This window comes from Ambystoma mexicanum, chromosome 4q, assembly GCF_040938575.1.
Source record: "Ambystoma mexicanum isolate Mex_15411 chromosome 4q, UKY_AmexF1_1, whole genome shotgun sequence".
Classification (NCBI taxonomy): Eukaryota; Metazoa; Chordata; class Amphibia; order Caudata; family Ambystomatidae; genus Ambystoma; species Ambystoma mexicanum.
The window spans coordinates 235,663,483-235,684,037 of record NC_090928.1 but is presented as its reverse complement, the minus strand read 5'-3'; the positions used below and the strand labels follow the sequence as shown (position 1 = coordinate 235,684,037).

Sequence of the window (20,555 nt, the reverse complement as noted above, 5' to 3'; positions counted from 1 at the left end):
TCCCGGTTTGCACCGAAATCCCTACAGGGGATCATTGCAGTCAAAGGAACCATGGTGACCGCTGTGAACTCTGCGAAAGAAATAACACGGAACAGTTTGTTATTCAAACATGTAGTCAATGAAGAAACTGAAAGACCTCCACCTCCTGACCCAGACCCAGAGTCTTATGACGTCAGAGATGACCTGTGGACTCCCCCTTGGTCCCTGCCTCGACCAGAGATAGAGAGGGATGACTGTCTAGAAGGAGGTCCAAGTTTGGGCCCCAGCGGCCAGCCTCAACGTGCTGTCAAGAGACTACTACGCCTGGTCGAGGAACTTTGAAACGGAAGCAAGGACATTTGTCCGGGGGGTGTTGTTAGAGGGATCATGTCTCCTTAAGAGAGAGACAGGCCCACGTGGGCAAAGTCACGTGAGCCATGTCGTGAGAGGAGGGAGGAGGCTTCAGGGCTTCAATTTAGTATCTGTTTAACTGTTGAATAAAGAGGACGTTGATACCCTTCTTGGCGTGTATCTCAAATCCTTCCAGGCCGCACGGCCACAACAGCCTCCAGCCCCTTCTTTTCTAGTTGTCTTGTTATCCTTTTCTGTTTTTCCTCCTTTGCAAATCCCTGTCGTGTCCGGAGAGGACACAGTTAATGTATCGTGACAGAGCCCCGTCATGCAAAGCAGGGAAAAATGGGAAGTGCGAGAACGCGGTAGTGTAAAATGAAAAGGGAAATAAATAATATGAGTTCCCTCTGGCTCTGTCTGTTCATTATTGGGGAGCATTTCCCGCATTACACAAACACATGATAGGAATGATCTTTTGAAGTTAGAGAACAGGAAAACTTGCGAGGAGGATGACATTTGACACCCCTGTTCCTCACGATAAAAATATCCAGCAATTCCTCTGCTTGATGAGCTGCTGAGCCATTAACTGAATTCCTCGACAAGATGACTGAGGAAGCACCCCATGATCGTGAAGCCCAGAGAAATGAGAAATGAAGAAGGGCCCAGCGTAGACGAATTTCGCCGCCCATGCCCATTTCACACAGGAGACCAGCAGGCTCTGGGCCAAATATCGGAACGATGGCTCATAAGGTTTGAGAACTACTTGACTGCACATGATGAGAGCGCCCCAGACAAGTTTGCTAGTAGGCTGTTTCTGAATCTGGTAGGAGACAAAGTGGAGGACATCATTCCGCCTTTCCCACCTGATTTGGTAAAGCCACTTAAAGAAGCATTAAACACATATTTTTACCCACAGCAACATGTCGACCATTAGAGATCCATGTTCAACACAGCAAGTCAAATGAATGGTTTGTTTGTTTGTTTGTTTGTTTGTTTGTTTTATTCACTTTTTATGCGCGCCAGACCCAACGGTAGCAGGGCGCAACAGTAAGAAAATGCAAAACTTACATGGTTACAACATAGAATGATGTGCAGTGTACAAGAAAGGTCTCTAGATCACGGATAATTACAAAATATACAATGTTCAAGGTATGGTCAATCAGAATTACAGAAATGTACAGTAGAGTTTGAGGCAAATGAATACAGTGGGAGGTAGGTGACACAGGTCAGCTAAGGTCAGTAGAAGTTAGGAGTGGAATGACATTTTTTTTGAAGCGAAGGTAGGGCAAGTCCACTCTCAAATCTTGTGGCAGTGAATTCCAAGATTTTGCAGCCTTTACAGGGAAGCCATTTCCTCCGATCGTGGTGAGTCTGAAGTCAGGTATTATCAAACAGTTAGAATTGACAGCTCTGGTCGGTCTGAGAGATGTTCTCCTTTGGAATTTGTCAATCAGGTATCTGGGGGCGGAGTTATTAAGGGCTTTATGGGTAAGAGATAGCATCTTGAGTTTTATTTTGTTGTCAGTGGTCAGCCATTTGTGATGGCGTCTGGCGGAGGAGATATGGGAATTAGATTTGGCTATACGATCGTCATACGAGTTGCGTTTTGCCTGTCAGACTTCTTTTTTGTATAGCGGAGAGAGAGGTTAATTTAGATTTGTTATCAACTGAGGGGCAGAGCCTCCAAATGGTTTCACTTTTTCTTTTCAGGATACGTAGGTCTCTTAGCTGTGGTGTAAACCATTTTTTTGTTTAGATGAGCTTTAGGTTTGCTTGATCTCAGTTTGAGAGGTGCCAGTTTATCTAGAGTAGAGAGCATAATGTTATTGAATTCTTGCACTAAGGTACTAGGATTTAGATTTTCTGATAATGCGTTGAGGGTGGGTAATATAGCTGGGATAACTTTCTCTGCAGTAATGCATTTTTTATTTCTGGTTAAGCATGGTGGAGCTAGCAGGGGGGCCATAGGGTTGGGTCTGGAGGTGGCTAAGTTAAAGGACACCAATGAGTGGTCTGTAGATGGTAAGGGCATTATGGAAGAAATAGTGGCTGAGCAGTTGCAGTCTGCTATCCAATCTAGCGATCTCCCCTTCAGGTGCGTGGGCTTGTCAACTTTTTGAGTTAGGCCTAGTGCGTGAATCATGTTAGCTACCACTGAGGCATTAGTATCCGTAGTGTCATGGAAACCTAGGTTAAAGTCCCCAAGAAAGATTAGTTGAGAGCAGGGTTTGAGGTTGTTGGTAAGTAGGTTATGGAGATCCTCTTCAAAGGTGCCTAAAGGGCCTGGAGGTCTATATAATAGGTGAACAGTGAGTGATTGGTTATTATTTATCTGGAATTTGGCAGATAAGGTTTCACAGGATTGAAACAATTGGGTAGGGACTAGTCTGAGGGAGAGGCTCGTTTTGGAAATTATGGCGATACCACCACCTCTTGCACCTTCTCGATCTTGTCGGACTATCGTGTAACCATCAGGGATGGCTAGCATAAGCGACGGTCCTGCGGCATTATGTAGCCAAGTCTCAGTAATCGCAAGAAAATCAACTTTACCTTCTGTGATTAGGTCGGCTATGTCAAGGGCATGGGCGACGAGCGATCTCACATTGAGGAGTGCTCCTGCGATGGGTGGGGTCTTAGTGACATCTGTAACTTGGAGGGATTTAGTAGTAGATGTATTAGGTAGCTTAGGCTTGTTATTATGAATTGGGCAGGCATCGGAATTGGGTGTATGGGGTGGCAATGGTGGCCTAGTATGGCTCGGTTTACTAGTCGGTGAGTCGATGGGCGCTTTTGCAACCTGGCTGCGCAAAGTAGTGGCCCATCATCAGATTACGAATCATAGGAGGATGCCTCTCATCCACCTTATGAAAGAAATTGCTCTGTGAACCTCTTCCCCTCAATACCATTCTACAAATGGCGCAAACAGAAGTGAGAGCAGATTCCCAAGCAACGCAAATAGAAACAGGAAAGGGGTCAGTGAGAGACCAAGCATACCAGGTTAGACAAGGTGGAAGAAGCATGGTAATCGTCAATCTGCCTGCACGAAGGTACAGAACAATGGGAAGATATGGGAAGATAATGGGAAGATATTACAGATGTGGCCTACCATTCCGTATGAAGAAGGAGTAAGGTGCCCTGCATTTGGACACAAGTGTAGAAATTGTGGAAGAGAAAATCACATGGCCAGTGTGTGCAACGCGCCACCAACTCGCATGCAAGGAAGTAGCAGCCCAGGCAGTAAACCCAAACCTAATATGCGCATGTCAGGGCCCAGAAGAGATGTGGATGCAATAAGAAACCTGGTGAGTCATGTCCGACAAGGCATGGGCTGCTTTCCGTCGCCCACACCGTCTCAAGAAAGAAGCCAACGAGAGAATGCATATATGATGACTGAAGTAGTGACATCAACATTAAGGTGGTGCAACATCCAGCCAAATTCGTCACTGGCACCACTCTAAATAACATGTGCATATCCGAGTTCTGCAAGATAGCGCATCCGCCCACGTTGACACCGTCCGTGCTAAAGGTATTTCAGTGAGCTGCAAAAGGACCTGTTCAAAATCATGGAAAGTTCACAATGGAGTAAAACTATGTTCTTCAAGGTGAAGTACCGGGAAGCAATCTCCTGGGGAGGCCGACGGCCTTAGAGATGGGAATTTGCCATAGTAACTTATACCTTGAGACATGAGGTGCCAGTCAGACAGCGATTTCCAGAGCTATTCAGGGGAATCGGATGTTTGAGTGGGGAACCAGTATCTCTTCAAATTTATGAGTAAGTCATCCCAGTTGCCCAACATCCCACAAGGATACCGATTCACCTGCAACCACAAGTGGAGAAGGAAATCAAGGTGCTGCTAAAGTAGGACATAATAGAACCAGCCTGCGGTCCCACTCTGTGGATTTCGCACGTGGTGGCAGTGCCCAAACAAGGATCATTCGTCAAAATGTGTCTATGCGTAGATATGAGGTAAGCAAACAAAGCCATTGAACGTGAAAGGCATGCATCTGGAAGATATGATTATCTTGCTGAACGGAGCCCCAATATTCACCAAATTGGACCTATACAAAGGATATCACCAGATCAAACTTGATGAACAGTCACAAGTCATACCAGCATTTGCAACTTATGAAGGATTATTTTGCTACAAAAGGCTCTGTTTTGGAATATCATCCGCAGCTGAGATCTTTCAGGAGAGCATCACGAGAGTGATTTGTCATGTGAAAAACTGTGACGACATTTTGGTTTTTAGAAAGGACAGGGAGCAACATGATCGAGCGCTACACGAAAAGTGTATTGCGTTATCCCAAGCAGGGTTGCCATTAAATCCTGAGAAGTGGACGTTTCACAAAAAATCCCCAAGATTTTTGAGCATGTGTTCTCGCTGGGAGGAATGAGCCCCGAACCAGGAAAGGAGGAGGCCATCACTGATATCTCGCCACCACAAGATATAAGTGAGGTGCAGTCATTTTTGGGCAGGGACAGTATTGCAGCCAATATCTTTGCCACCATCCGTGCGCCTCTGAGGGAGCTCACCAAACAGGGCAAGGAGTTTCAATGGGATTGCCACTGTGAAGAGATATTCATACACATCAAAAAAGGGATTGGATCGGTGGAGTGCATGGCTTATTTAATTCGACCCAACTAAATGTACCGAGCTAACGGTTGATGCTAGCCCAGTAGGCTTGGGCACCATTCGGGGCCAGCACAGTCCAGGGAGTGACAGCCCAAGAGCGATTTTTGCATATGCCTCCAGGAGTCCTCAGAAGTAGAACAAAGACACTCACAACCAGAAAAGGAAGGACTTGTGGTAGTCTGGGCCTGTGAACACTCAGCTATTACTGTTGGGAAAATAATTTACAATTGTCACAGACCACCAAGCACTGACCACCATATATACAGGCACCCCAAAATACAAGATGCTTCCCAGAATCGAGCGGTGGGGATTACGACTGCAGTATTTCAACTTTTCAATAATCCACAAGCCTGGCAGAGAATTCAGTCCAGCGGATTTCATGTTGCGTCACCCCCTCCCGAAGCAGAGGAGTGAGACACTGATAGCAGAAGAGTACATTAACTTTATCACTCAGCAAGGACCACTGAAACTGCTCACGATGAGCATCGTGCAGGAGCACCCCCTCACAGACAGAACACTACAGAAAATGAGAGCGCTCATCATGTCTCAGAGGTCGAGAGAGTCAGACATGAAGTTGAGGGTTAAGGGGGAGCAAGCAAGATATGCAAGCTTTCAAAAATGTGAAGGAGGAGCTGGTGGTGACTGCTGAGAACATCATAATGTGAGGGAGTCGCATTGTCATACCGACGGAACTACGGCAGTAAGTGGTGGACCTAGCACACAAAGGCCATCGAGGCATGGTTGCCACCAAGAGACACCATGTGGTTTCCAGGTATTGATGCCATGGAAGAAGACACAGTAAGAAGGTGTCACCTTTGTCAGTGGACGGACAGAACCAAACACCCAGAGCCGATGAGGATGTCCGAAACACCCGATATCCCATGGACACATGTGGCAGTAGATTCCTTCTGACCGTTCGGATGCAGCAAATACTGGATGGTGATGATGTATGCATTCTCTCGGTTTCCTCACGTGCAAATGATCGCTTCCACAGCAGCTAGCACTGTTATCCCAGAGCTGGATAATATGTTCTCCGCGTAGGGTGTTCTCGAAGTTCTCAAATCAGATAATGGACCGCCATTCAGCAGTTTGGAATTTGCATGTTTCATGAACCACATGGGCATCCAGCATCGGAAGATAACACCGCTTTGGCCTCAGGCCAATGGAATGGTGGAGATATTTATGGGAAGTCTCAAGAAGGTAATACAGCAAAATGAACTGAGCAGGGTGTCGCTGAACCAAGCAGTATGCAGCACGCTCAGAGACTATAGGAACTCTCTGCATGGGAAGACGGGGAAATGTCCCTCCGAGCTTGTGTTCCTGAGAAAAGTGAGAACCAGACTTCCCCCTTCGAGAGGAGTCTTGAGAAAGTGACCTCATGGTGCTGCAGAGAGAGGACGCTGTCAAGAAGCAAGAGATGAAGATATACACAGAGGAGAGGAGAAGGGCCAGAGCTTCCACACTACAGGCAGTAGACAAAGTACTTGTGCGACGCAGGCAAGATAGAAAATTTGAATCCAAATTTGACCCAGCACACATGCTGAACCCTCAGATAAAGGGGTCAATGGTCACAACACGATCGCCAGGGCGTGTGATTACACAAAATATATCCCAGTTCAAGCTATATCGTGAAGGAGAAGAAGAAAAGACTGGAGAAGAGAGTACGTTTGGAGAGGAGCAGGATGAATCAAGAGGAGAGGACTCAAGGGTCATGGGCGTAGATCCAGAACCGGAGACACATGTAAGACCCCATAGGTGAATCAAGAGGCCAGTATGATTGATCGAAGAGATCTAAGATGAACTGTGACTAGAGCATGTTTATTTGGCCACGAGGGGAAGATATTGTGTCCGGGGAGGACACAGTTAATGTATCGTGAGAGAGCCTCGTCACGCAAAGCAGGGACAAATGTGAAGTGCGAGAGCACACATGCGCAGTGGGGGTTTTGTCACGTACCGCAGTAGTGTGAGATGAAAAGGGAAATAAAGTGGACGTGTTCCCTCTGGCTCTGCCTGTTTATTATTGGTGCACATTTCCTGAATTACACAAACGCATCAAAGGAATGATCTTTTGGTGTTAGAGAGGACAGGAAACTTCCCTTGACCTCCTCCACTTCCACTGTACCTTTCACCCACTCTTCTCCTCAGTGCCACCTCCTCTGGAGCACTCACCCATTCCTCTGCTGTATTTCATGTCACCTCCTTCACCTCTCCTTCATCTGTGACTCTCTCCATCTCCTTTCATTGCATCTCTCACCAACTCAGTTCCCTCCACCTTCCCATTCTCTGTGTCTCTCGCCACTTCCTGTCACAGCTTTGTGTGCTCAGTACGGGCTGCATGGAGATTCAGAGGCTCATTCCATGATGGCCACTGAAGACGTACGTGATGTATGTGACGTCAGATGCCATGCCACTGACTTCATGCTACCTGGAAGAACCTGCCATTCCTTGCCTTGAGTTATACACCATCCAAAGGGAAAGGTAAGTCCAGTCGCTGAAACCGCCTTCTCGCCACTTCCTTTGAACACCTCTTGGTTGCCTTCTCCTTCACCTCCTCCCCACCACTAGTCTCTTCGCAGAATTGCCACACACACTCCATTTCCCAATCCCAAATGCCATTCAATAGTTGAGTGGGACATCCATCAAACATAATAGTGGCAATTATCAGAAAGATAGCGAGCAACTTACCACAATATACAACCACGTGGAGCAATGGATGGACTCCAATTGGATGTGCCTAAACGGAAAAAAACGGAACTCATGATTTTCGGCTCATCCTCTGCTCGTGCTAAGCTACCCTCATCCTACACATCCTTCCACATTAAAGATACCCCCATTCCGGTCCTAAGCAAGGTTAAAACCCTAGGTATGCTTCTAGAAGCATCGTTGGGTGCGGACGCCCAAGTACAGTTGATCAAAAAAAACTGTGCTTACCACCTCCGCCTAATAAAAGCCATCAGACCATTCATATCTGAGGAAAATTGCGCGACCATAGCAAGAGCCACCATCTTGTCGCGCCTTGACTATGGCAACGCTTTAGTCCTGGGTGCCTCCAAGCAATGCATACAAAGCTACCAAATTGTACAGAACAACGTGGTAAGAATTGTCAAGCTCAAAACTAAAACAGAGCATATCAGCAACTCCAGAAGGGAGCTTCATTGGCTGAAAATCGAAGATAGAGTGCATTTCAAAACCTTAACCATCGTTCACAGATGCATCTACGGAAAGGCTCCAACCTACTTAAAAACTAGGATCAAACCATACGTTCCTAATAGAACACTGAGATCATCCCAACTTGGTAAAATTGCTACGGCACCACACAAACTCAAAAGTGGCTTAGGTAGAGCCTTTCCAACCCTTGCAGCCAACCTTTGGAACAACCTACCAGACCACCTTAGACTGGAAAACAACTACTCGCGTTTTCGCAAACAGGTAAAAACCCACATCTTCAAATAAACGGCCATCACTGCCTATACCTCAGTTAGCTTAATTCTATGTGACTGTCCCGTCCGCTCTGTCTAATCACTATCTGTCCGTCCGTTCTCGTGTCCTTGTTTCTGCGCCCCGAGGCTCGCGAGCTACCGGCGCAATATAAATATAATAAATAAATAAATAAACAAAATAAATAAATAGTGAGTAATAATACACATACGGGATTTGGTGTTGTGCATGCGCTTTGATTGGCTGTCCTGTCCTTGAACTATGAAAGCCTCTGCTTTTTTCAATCTCTATGTTCTCTGTAATATGGCCTGGTGACCTGTGATTTCATAGCAGCAGGTCGTCATCTTGCTTTCACTGACTTGCTGTCTCTGTGTTGGTTTGTGTACTGAGGTCACCCACTCTTTCCCCAAGACAATCATCTGCAACCGCACTCACTCCTGGCTTCCATCGGTGGTGCTTCGGTTGGGGAACTCCAGCAGGGGGCTGCCGTGTGGAAAACATGTGGTGCGCCAACAGTCTTTAATTAAATAAGGTCCCCTCCTTTATGCTGTTGCAATCACAGGGCATTGGCCACAGACATAAAGACCATGATCTGCGACCACAAGTAAAACCATTTCCTTGACTGTCCAACTCTGTGGCCTTAGTTGGTTAAACAATTGCAGGTATTTTCATGCATTTTCTTTCAAAGGACTGTACACTGTATGTCCCCTTACTACAACCTTTTGCTGTTGCGTTCACATAGTCCTGCAGCTGCCCGGCAGACAAAGGCCAAGATCAGTGACCACAATTAAAACCAAGTCCATGACCTTAGTCGGTCATACAAAAGCTGGTATTGCCATAAGTCTTGGTTCTAAAGCTTCACCGAATTTCCCATTACTACACAGAGTGGCCTCCAGAGCCACATCATGTGAGTCTTTATAAGGGGAGATGCAGGTTCGTATTGACACAGGGTTACTCCACGTGAATCAAGTCAATGCTGGCTTTTCTCTATAACTTTGAAGAGCTATTGGTCTTTCTTTTCATGTGGCCCAAATAATGGGTGTGATCTTCAAATATCCCCCATCTCATTTCCTAGTAGATGGCCCTATCAGAAGGTTGGGGCCGTGAAAAGATGGTAAGAGTTTTGGGTGGATGTCCTTGGGGGTCATTTGAAGATATGACATCGGAAATTAGCCCGAGGTGGGTGATCGACTGGAGGGAGCCCCTGTGCACCTCCTCCAACATGTAACACTGCCAACAACCCCATTAGTACACACAGTGACCACTCCAAAGTATGTATAAAACATGACATGCGTACATTGCTATTACAAACTCAGGAATTAAATATACTGCAGATTCAGCTCCAGGGTAATACCACCAATGATGTATAGAAAACATTTATTGTAGAGGGAGCATCTCAGACATCATATGCTCCTGACATAACATTATAGTGTGAGCAATTCCGTTGCCACAAGATTGTAAAAACAAGATGTGGTGGAAACCTACCATTGGGACAGTAGCAGACCAGACACAGGAGAAAATGTCTTTACATTGCACTTACCTAATATTTCAGACACATGGAATGCAAGTAATTTGCCCAGCATTATACCGTTTTTATGGTGAAGTACCAAAGCCAGGATTTGAACTAAGTTCTCAAAATGACCAGGTTTGCAATTTAGCCAGAAGACCACTTCCCACAATCTAAATGCAAAGTGTGATGGAACTGTTAGAAGTCACTGTCCACGTAGAGGTGGGGGAGAAAGAAGCAGCTTAATCCACTTTTGCCGAGCTTCGACAACATCCACACCCAGCTATTCACGAAGAAAAGTAAGGGAAGACTCTGTAAGGTAGCCCCTGCTATGTCTTGAGATAGTGGGCTGGTTTTAAAGTTGAACCTGCAGGGGGTGGTGGGGTATGCAGGAAACATGAAGCACCATGCAAGCAGGTAAGAGATTAAGGATGTACGGGCCAGACAAAAAGTTGTTATGAAACTATAACTAACAGGTTTGTCGTAAAAATAGGAGCAGGCATGACGTCAATTATCTTAAGAGTCAAATAAGAATTAAGACTGGACCCTATGAAAATGTATCATCAAGAACCCCCTAAAGTGTATGGTACTTTACTTTACTTTAGTACATTTATATAGCGCGGCCATGAACCCGAAGGCGTGAGGGCACTACAAGACACCAACAACGAGTAACAAATAGAAGAGTCCGAGAAGCAGAGCCGCCACGGAGAGGAGAAGTTAAAGCTGTCTAAGGATCAATTAGTTGAATAAATATGTCTTTAAGCTCTTCTTAAACAAATCAAGCGAGTCAATAGATCTTATATTTAGAGGAAGAGCATTCCAGACCCTAGGTCCGTTGAAGACAAAGGTTGAATTAGCTGCTCTGACAGTATGACATATTGGTTCAGCCAAGAAGTGCTGATTGTTTGACCTTAGTGTTCGCACGTTGTTTTTTGTGGATAGCAGCTGTTGTAGGAATCCGGGCATACTTCCTGATCTACACTTATGTATAATGGTCAGGGTACGGAATAGGAATCTGGAAGTCACTGGCAACCTGTGTAACTCACGTCTTGCCAGTGTGACATGGTCTCTGAATTTGATTCATAACAACTCTGATGGCCCCATTTTGGCAGACCTGCACCCTATTACAATCAGATTAACTGATACCCATGAGTAGGCTAGAGCAGTAGTCAATTTTAGAACCCACTATTGCTCTCGCAATAGTCTCAGCATTCTCCTGTGAGATTAATGGCCTTAGATGTGTTAACAATTTGATGTAGTAGGCACAGGAGGATACTAGGCTACTGACATGTTGTTACATGATCATATGTTGGTCAAAAGTTACTCCAAGGGTTTTCACCTTTTTTAAGGGCTTAACAGATTCTCCTCCCAGTTGGAAATTCTCATACTCTGGCCCCATACTGTTAATGGTGTGTGGTGAACCTATAACACGTAGTTCCGTTTTTGATTTGTTCAGTGCTAATTTGTTATAGGCCATCCATGCCTCAATAAGAGTAAAAACTCTATTAAAAGCTAATTCATCTTCCCTATGACAGCCAGTAAGCGGGATGACACATTGCGTGTCATCCGCATAGTTAGTAGAAATTATGTTCTCGGAGTCGAGCATTGCAAACAAGGGGGCTGTGAATATATTGTAGAAACAGGGAGATGTACAAGCACCCTGTGGAACGCCACAAGTTGTCACAATAGGTTCCGATTCTGCATTGCCGCAGAAGACTCTACTGTCTCGGTTATTAAGGAAAGACGATACCCATTTACAGGCCAGAGGTGAAAAGTTAGCCACTTCACACAACCTGGTGGCAATGATGTCATAGTCCATCAGGTCGAAAGCAGCAGAAGATCGAGCAGCATAAGCAGGGATGCTTCCTTGTTGTCCATACGGACCATCAATTTAGATTTGAGTTCAAGTAATGCAGTCTCAGTGCCATACCCAACCCGAAATCCAGACTGATGGTCATTTAGGATGGGGTGTGCCTTTGGATGTTCTGCAATTTGGATGTAGGCCACACGATCAAGAATCTTGAGTAGGAATTCTGTATTTGTTATTGGTCGATAATTATTTGGCATATCGACTGAAAGGCCTGGTTTCTTCAGGATTGGCATGACCCATGATTGCTTAAGTTCCTGAGGGACAGTACCAGTTGAAATGGAGGTATTTATAAATTGACGGATAGATGAGATTAAGGAAGGGGCACATGTCTTGATTATCATGGTAGTATGAATGTCGTTCTTATTTTTTGTAGCTTTTAATTGGGTGATGATGACTTCTAAATCCCTATCCGTTATGGGCGCTAGGTTAAAAATAGGAATATCTGGTGATCTTTGATATGGCCGGTCAGTAGATATGGCCTCGGAGCAGTTTAAGTTAGTAATTTTCTTCAGTATATCTTCCCTAATCATGCAAAGTTTTTTGTGCATGGCTTGTTGCATGACACTACACCAGGTAGCATTGTCCCCAATAGTTCTATCTGGCGTAGAGAGGTTGGTTCTTTCCTGTTCTTTCAGGATACGAAAGAGCTCCTTCGTGTCGTGCTGAGCATTTTGAATGAGGTCATAAAAGAAACTTGATTTGGCTTTAAGAATAGCCTTTTTATAGATGCCAATAGTGGCTTTGTGTTGATTAAGGAGCAATGGGGTATTATGCTTTTTCCACAAATAATAGGATTTTGTGGTCATTGATTTCAAGGACTGCAGCTCTGGCGTAAACCATGAGTTATGTATATTATCAGCTTTAGGAGCATTGTGGAGTCTTTTTTTAGTAAGAACAGTGCTGAAGGTCAGTCCATCTTCTAGGGAACCAAACTGGTGTACGATGAAGACTCGACCCACTGAAGAAATGCACCCTCATGCACAGACATGTTTTCTAGAACTCAGAGTACTCAAGGAGGAGTGAATCACAGGTGGTGTTTAATGAAGGATGGATCATGATGGAACGGCTCAATGGGTGGTCTTAGTGGAAAAGGCTTGAGGTGTACAAAAAGCTCATAGCTAGAGAAGCTGTTCACTAGGTGCATGGATAGTCACACTGGCCTTCCTAGGCGGAGTTCTCTCGAGCCAGTCCCTGGTTGCAGACAGTTTGATGGCTTCAAATCAGTTTGCAGACGATTCACAGTGAACGACTCATCTGTTTGGAAAAATGAAGAGCTTCTGCGTAGGTTGCTGAATGTCAAATATGGCTTGCAATATTTGGAGCTGCTCAACAGAGATCCATGAAGAAATTCACAGACAAATGGCAAGATCTTCACGGTAACTTGAGTTGCAGATGCTGCCAACTTTATGTATCTTCTCTGCTTCGGCACAGTACCTAGGGGTAAAAGACCCTAGTCCTCACAGAGATCTTTTGCGGGACTGCCAAAGATAGGTCTTGGTGTATGCATGGAATTCTGCAAGCATTTTCACGACAGTGGGGGGCTTGGTCATCTACTGGGCATTGCAGGTCTAGGTTTCTATGGCTTGGTCTTACAGGTTGTTTGCACTGATTCATAATAAGGCTGAATGGACCGCACTATCTACAGCTCTGCCATGGGGGAGGCTGGCACGCACAGTTACTGTCACTGAAAAGGGCCTATCGACCTGATAAAAGATAAACATTTGTTGTCCACAGATGCCTTTTTTTAATGACTTGGTTGAGTGACTTTTGGGTATCTCTTAACACGAAAAGCGCCAGTCCCATGAAGGAAAACTTATTGCAGTAAATGGAAACTAAAATAATGAAGTTAAAAGGTGACTCACACAAAGGATTTGGCAGTCTTTCAAAGGTACTGGCTATGCGCTGTAAATCATGGGACTTGCAGTGTAGTTAAGTGTCACCAGAAATGTGGAGAACAAAAGGTGTTCTCATGTTTTTGGAATAAAACTTCCCAAGATGATCTAATATGCTGGCTCCTGAGTCTGAGAAAAGTGTCATGGTTAGAGCATTCTAAAAAATGTCATCTCACTCAAGATTCAACTGGTAGTAACTCCGCCCTCTCATCAGTGAGAACAAAGGAACTGCTCTTAGCTGACTACATTTGGAGAGGGGACTAAATTCCAGTGACCTCAAACCATAAGCTTGACACACACTAACTCCTGGCTGACTAAGAAGTGGATCTTAAAAGATGAGATCTGATTATTTAATAAAATGCTGTACTCTCATCAAAACTGGTTCAAAACCTCGTGATTCGTGTGGTCTGCTCTGCTGGCAGTAATGCTGAATGTAAATGCTATGGATGCCCGTCTGCCTGTGTCATGCTGGTAGTCTTCACTTGCATGGGCGCATAAAGAGTGCCGTGCTTCATGCATGAACAAAACACAGATCTTCGTTGCAGTGCGGCCGAGAAAGTTCTAGCTGATGTCGAAAAGAATGTCACACAAAAGTGACAGAGCTTGCGGTTCAGCAGATACCTCCCTTACACACAAACACAATCAATGAAAAGGAAAATCAACAGCACCTGCAAGAATGCTCGTTATGTGTTATGTTATCCATTTACAGAGCAACTAACGCCAAAAGGCGGGCTGGCGCTACAAGCTTTTCAAAACAACTGCACTAGCACAGCACCACTCACAGAAAAGCAAGGTGTTTAATGAACGTCGAAACTGCAAATGAGCGTCAGTGGACCACAGTGCAATAGGCAAAGCATTCCACAGGGTTTATAGTGATAGCATTGAATGCAAAAGCATCGAAAAAAATGCATCGAAAAAAATTCATTTTTTTTCTTTTTTTTAATGGGAGGGGTCCCCCTCAACCCCTGTTTTTTTACCCCTTAAAACCCATTATAATAAAAAATAAAACCTTTACCTATGAAAAAATGATTTTTTTTCGATGCCTTTGCATTCGATGCTTTGTATTCGATGGAATCACCAGATACCTTCCACAGTTTGGCAGCTGAAACAGAAAATTAGCGCCCACCAATTCTGACATACCGCAATCTGGGCACAGAGATAAGCAATCTGTCCCTTGAACGGAGAGGACGGCAGGGTACACAGGGGCAGAACCTGTGCTGCAAATATTCAGGCCCCACATCATGAAAAGGCCGATGGACTAGGCACATGGATTCAAAAGGCACCCGCTTGGCCACTGGAAACCAATGAAGGGCCTGGAGGATCGGGGAAATATGATCCCTGGAAGGAGTATTGGTGGCCAGCCGTGCCGCAGCATTCTGCAAAATCTGCAGATGTTGAAGCAGAAAAGCCGGTTGTGCCAAATACAGAGTTACAATAGTCAATCCGACTAAGGACTAGAGCTGCAACAACCGGGGCACGAAGATGCTGAGGGATACATTGCAACATCCTTCTGAGAACCTTTAACTGGAAAAGTCCAGCCTGACAGACTGAGCCGATCTGAGTGGACATAGAGAGGGACGCAGAAAACTGGACACCTACATTTCGTTCACACTGAAATAGCGCTGCCCACTATGCAATGTGAGTCAACCTCCCGGTCAGACTATACATGCAAACGAACAGTGCATGGTATGGACACCACACAAAGAGAGGTCCAACTAGAAGAAGGCCAGATCAACCTAGGGATACATGGACATTAACAGACATCCTTATATGGGTGACACATACCATGAGCATCGGTCACAGCAAAAAGGCATTGCCAGATATGGCACACCCTTGGTGTCTTCACTGACCAGAAAGGTTTGGTGAGTTTCTGCTTCATGCATAATCAGACACCCTGTACATGATGAAGTCTGCCATTTACACTGGGACAGGAACCTTATAACACCTGTCTTCAGGGCCTACACCCCTCCTACTGCACCACTAAGACGGGCCAGTTGGACTCAAGCCTCATGTGGCATATGGCATGGCATCTTCCCACAATAAATACGGGTTTCTGAGAAAGGGTTCAGTGACAAAAAAAGGTGCACCTGTGCATAGGAGTCATTGATTAAATGCACATCTACTAAGAATGAGAAAAGCTCCACTAGACTCAGGGTCCACGCGCAGTGTGATATCAACCGTGGCTTCCCTGGTTATTCAAACAGGGTTCTGGGTTCCTAGCACAATAGTGAAATCCATTGGATCCCTCTTTTGTGTCTAGACCTATGTGCAGGCATAAGAAGTGTGTATTGCTTCGTATGAGGTACACTGTAAGACACATCACTGCACTAATCTATTTTGTTATAAAAGGGTAAGCTACAGCAGTAGAGTAAGTGTAAGGGCAAGCGGTGGAAAGGACAAATCAGCTTCCGTTCCAAGGGATTGTAGGAGGAAGTGACTTGGGCGGTCGGAGGGGGTCAGTGAGAAGAAGAGAGAAAAGAACTAGAGTGCCAGCACAGAAACACCTCTTTGAAGGGAAATCCAGAAACAAGAACAGGAGCCAGAAGGGGCGGAGGACGACCAAGGAAGAGAACAACAGGCAAGAAACAAGGGCGCGGAGTACAAACTGGGCAATGAAAAAGGGCTCACCTTTGGTGTGGACAACACATCTAGACACTTTGATAGATGATATAAAACTAGCCAACAAGAAATCACTCCATGTAATGTGCCATTACTCATTGAAACTATGCTGCAAAGCAAATGTACTCACATTTCAAAATCATATAACTTTTAAATAATTTGCTATACTATCTTAGAGAAACACACAATACTCTCTTTAACCAGGCAGTCTCTTCCTTTGAGTAATTCCCAACAGAGAGTGTGCAAAGATCTGAATCAAAGGGATGGTTAAAATAAAAACTCAGGTGACAATACCTTCCAAATTGCACAAAAGGGATCAGATATTCATACAGGTTCTAGTATGGGCGTCATTTTAGGGGTGGGGCAAGGGTGTCTGTCCCTCCCAACCTTTGTGGCACACCATTTTGTCCCACTCATTCGGCAGGGGCCCCTTTCATTTAGATGTCATGTTCCCCCCAACATTTTCAGCAAAGTTACTCCACTAGATCTATTTCAGTCTGAATAGCTGCCAATTTGAGGAGAGGGTGTGGGGGTGCACACCAATAACCGCTCCCTGTTATGGATGCCACAGCCTTCGAGGACTCCATCTGCCGCTCGTGTTCATCTTCTGCTGTTCAGAGGGGCTTTAGAGCAAATAAGAATCCATTCCTGACAATGACATTTGTGGAACCATGAAGAAGCATTTCCAGTGTTTTTCTTTTCTTTTGCCATCAGACGCTCTCCTTGTTTTTCTACTCAATCATTGCTCCATGACGAAGTGACTCAATCATTGCAACTAGATCAAGAATAGTTGAACTCTGCCTAAGAAGTTAACCAAAGCCAAGGACCCCAGAGAACGGGACTGAATCACCCGATAAATTAAAAGCAACCTCATCGACAGCTTTGCGGGAAATCTCCCATAGGGATTTAAAGTTATTGTGAGATATTGGGGGGGCTGGGAAGTTTTCAGGGAGGGATAGGTACTCAAATAGACTGCGCTCAGCTGGAAAGCCAGGAGGCCCCACCAGATCTGCACTTCTTTGATGTGTTGCTCTCATGTATGCAGAGACCACCATTAATCTCTTGCTCACACGCCTCTGAACCAGGAGCTCATGTGGGCTTCAGATTGATCCAACTCAGCCTCCTTCTTGCTAGCGCGCGGCAATGCCCCTAAACTGCAGGCCTGGCTTCATTTATGCTACATCCTAGCGGGAAGTGCATTGTTACTGTAATTAATGTGTACCAGCCACCCCAACCCTGTGTGTGTTTCTTAAAGGTATGTCCCTTCTTTTATGGACAAGGGACACACCTTTAAGTCCACCTCTTGCATGAAGGAGGTGGAGTTTGGGATGCCTTAAAGAGCTGACATAGCCTCATCACGACTTGGGCGGTAACCCTTAAATCTGGCGGTAGCGCTATTACCGCCGGATTTAAGGGTTCGCCAAATCAGGACTTCGGTGGATTTCCCCCCAGCCCTTAGCTGGGGGGAAATCCGCCGAAGATTCGCGCTATTACCGCCGGCGGGAAATCCGCCGGCGGTAAGAGCGCGAATTTTCCCCATTGAGCCCAATGGGGAATGGGGCATTCCCGAATGGGCTCAATGGGGAATGGGGACTCCCAAGTCCGCCAAAGTCGAGATCCCGCGCTATTAGCGCCGGGGGCTATGGCGGTCGCGCTAATAGCCCCCGCGCTAATAGCGTTACCGTTACCGCCCAAGTCGTGATGAGGCTATGTCAGAAGGAGAAAGGATTGACCCAGTCAGGTTGCTATCCTTTCTTTAGCATCACATTAAAATTAGAAAACAACAATTCACTATGCCAACACTGAAGCAGGTTATTCAAATCGTTTAGGTTGGCAGGATATTTCAGATCCTGTAGTGTTGCTGCATTGTTTTCTGCCATCTCTTATATGGAACATTATTAACTATGAAACCATCCCTATAGTTAAACAATATAAACAACAAGGTAACATTTGTTTTAAACCAGTCAATGACTATCTATACGTGAATTGACCTTACCTCATATATGTGGCGTAGGTAGTATGAGGCAATGTATGACAGAAGGGTTTGGCTGTTATCCTAGGAAAAGAAGCACAATGCATCACTATTATTCGGTTAAGGCTTCAGAATATGTTTTACTCTGGCACGGAAATGTCACAGTGGTTTCAATACACAAGATGTACAGGCAACACAACATATAATGTGACGTAAATATGACACTACTATAAATTATTCAAAATATCTGGCTGTCCTTAATCAGCTTTTACTAGCATCTTAGCATACTGCCTATCTCTTTTTCACTTCCGGGTTAAACTAGTCCCAAGTACTATGGGATACCAGATTAGCTTACCCATGAACATACATGAGGTATTTATTTACCTGTAGACGGGATCCTCTCTCCCACTTCATGCAACCCCCCGCCCCCTTTCCCCCTCCCAACCTGGAAGTGATTTCAGTGCTTCCCTGAGGTGGGGCAGATGCCTCCTGCATTTGATATCTCACTTCAGGGCTCAAGTCGAGGGTACACGCGGGGACGGAGTCCACCCACTTTATTTAGAGTGAGGACTCAGTCCCCCCTAGCTAAAAGAGAAACATTGGATGTCCTTTTTGAATTAAAGCCGACCTCTGGGATCAAACCGCAGGCCTCAGGTTTGTAGGACGGACACTTCACCACTGTACTATATATCCTGATTAAAAATAACAAACAACTACAGGTGAAATCTCCCATTTCGGTACTGCAAGTCCCAGGGAAAACATTTTTATTTGTTCTTGCAGCTTCAAACATGCACACCTTTTAACGTTTTAAAAAACACTATTAGACGAAAATATTCTGTCTTGGTTTTGTGTTTGAGTCGACTTTATGCAAGGCCAATGCCATTCGTCCTGTTCAATTTGGGTGGTTATGCAAAGCCTATTTTATTAAATGTGCATATTTCTCCTTGATATGCAGATTTCTGGCGACGTCACATCCCATTGCGTTTGTTGATGAGTCCCCCCACTTTAATTTTTAAGACTTGACCCCTGCAGCAGGCCACTAGCTGAGAGGCAGAGGGGGTCTTCTAAAGAAAAGTAACCAGGAGCCTCGTGTACACCCTCTCCCACAGCATCTTTTGAGTGTGCTAACGAGGTGCTGAGGATAAGATGCTTACACCTCAAAGAGTGGCGCCAATTCAGCTGCTGTGCACTGCACTACTACCACCAGGATATCCCTGAGGAGGCATGCACTTGCTCAATACCACACTACCTCTCCTGTGGGGCTTGCCCCTCCCCTTCTCCCCCAACCCTGCACCCAACATGTAACCCTGGTGTGTGTCCCTATGCACGGTGCTCTCTTGCTTCCCAGATATGCTTGTGCTTTAGAAATCCCATCCCTGCATACAGGTGTGCATAGGTGAGTAAAGGGAACATGCCATCTGTGGAAAAGGAGCCATCGCGCAACAGCCTACGCCCGCTCCATCCGTGTGCAGACACCATAGTCATGGAGTTTCAGACTTAGACGTCATGCCCCATAGCTCAGAAAGGTGGCGCCGGGGCAGTGCTATTTTGCATGGGTTCAGCACAGGGGCAACATTGCTGTGGTGCACACTTACATTGAAACAATACATATTTGCACATCACATGCAGCAGTGACACCTTATTTTACTACTGGCCCATGTGTCAGCAGAAGTAGACATATACTAAAGTACACAAGAGCATGAGAAGTAGCCATTGTAATCACACCTTTTTCGTGGTTGAAATATTAGTTTGAAATGTAAAAATACCGTTTATCGTTTATCACAAATGTGTCGTTCTGCCAGATGATGATCCCTACTGCGGCAAACCGAGTATGGGAAACACCTCATTCATCGATGATGAAGATGTTTATGGGTTACATTAGCAGCTATTTCCCGTTCTGAATGCTTGCGACATAATGGCAGGGGGTTATTTCATTAATGTCTATCTTCAACCACTGATGGAGATCTTGAGGCTTCATTGGATGAGTTACCAGTCCTATGCTGATGATACCCAGATCTTCATCAAGATTGGTCATTTTGAAGAAACCCTTTCTAGAGTCAGTCAATGCCTGCTAGAGATTAGTGAGTGGATGTCCTCAAGCCAGCTCCAACTGAATGAATCCAAAACCGAGGTTATCCTGTTTGGGCCGAAATACCTATTCACAGCTCTCAAAGAACAGCCAGTTCCTAACCTTTTGGGTGCAGGGCTGTGCTTTGCCTCTAAGGTAAAGAATGTGGGATGTATCTGGCAGGATAACCTGGACTGTGAAGGCCAGGTTGGAGCCAAGGTACAG

At 45.3% G+C, this 20,555-nt stretch overlaps 1 protein-coding gene across 1 annotated transcript in view; it reads right to left on the bottom strand.

Moving 5' to 3' along the window:
* The window catches only part of LOC138467625 (formin-2-like), a 629,879-nt gene that overhangs the window by 191,382 nt on the left and 417,942 nt on the right, over window positions 1-20,555 (bottom strand). Inside the window, exon 12 of the mRNA XM_069607785.1 lies at window positions 18,287-18,346. Within this exon, the coding sequence (XP_069463886.1) occupies window positions 18,287-18,346 (60 nt within the window). The remainder of the gene's footprint in view (window positions 1-18,286; window positions 18,347-20,555) is intronic.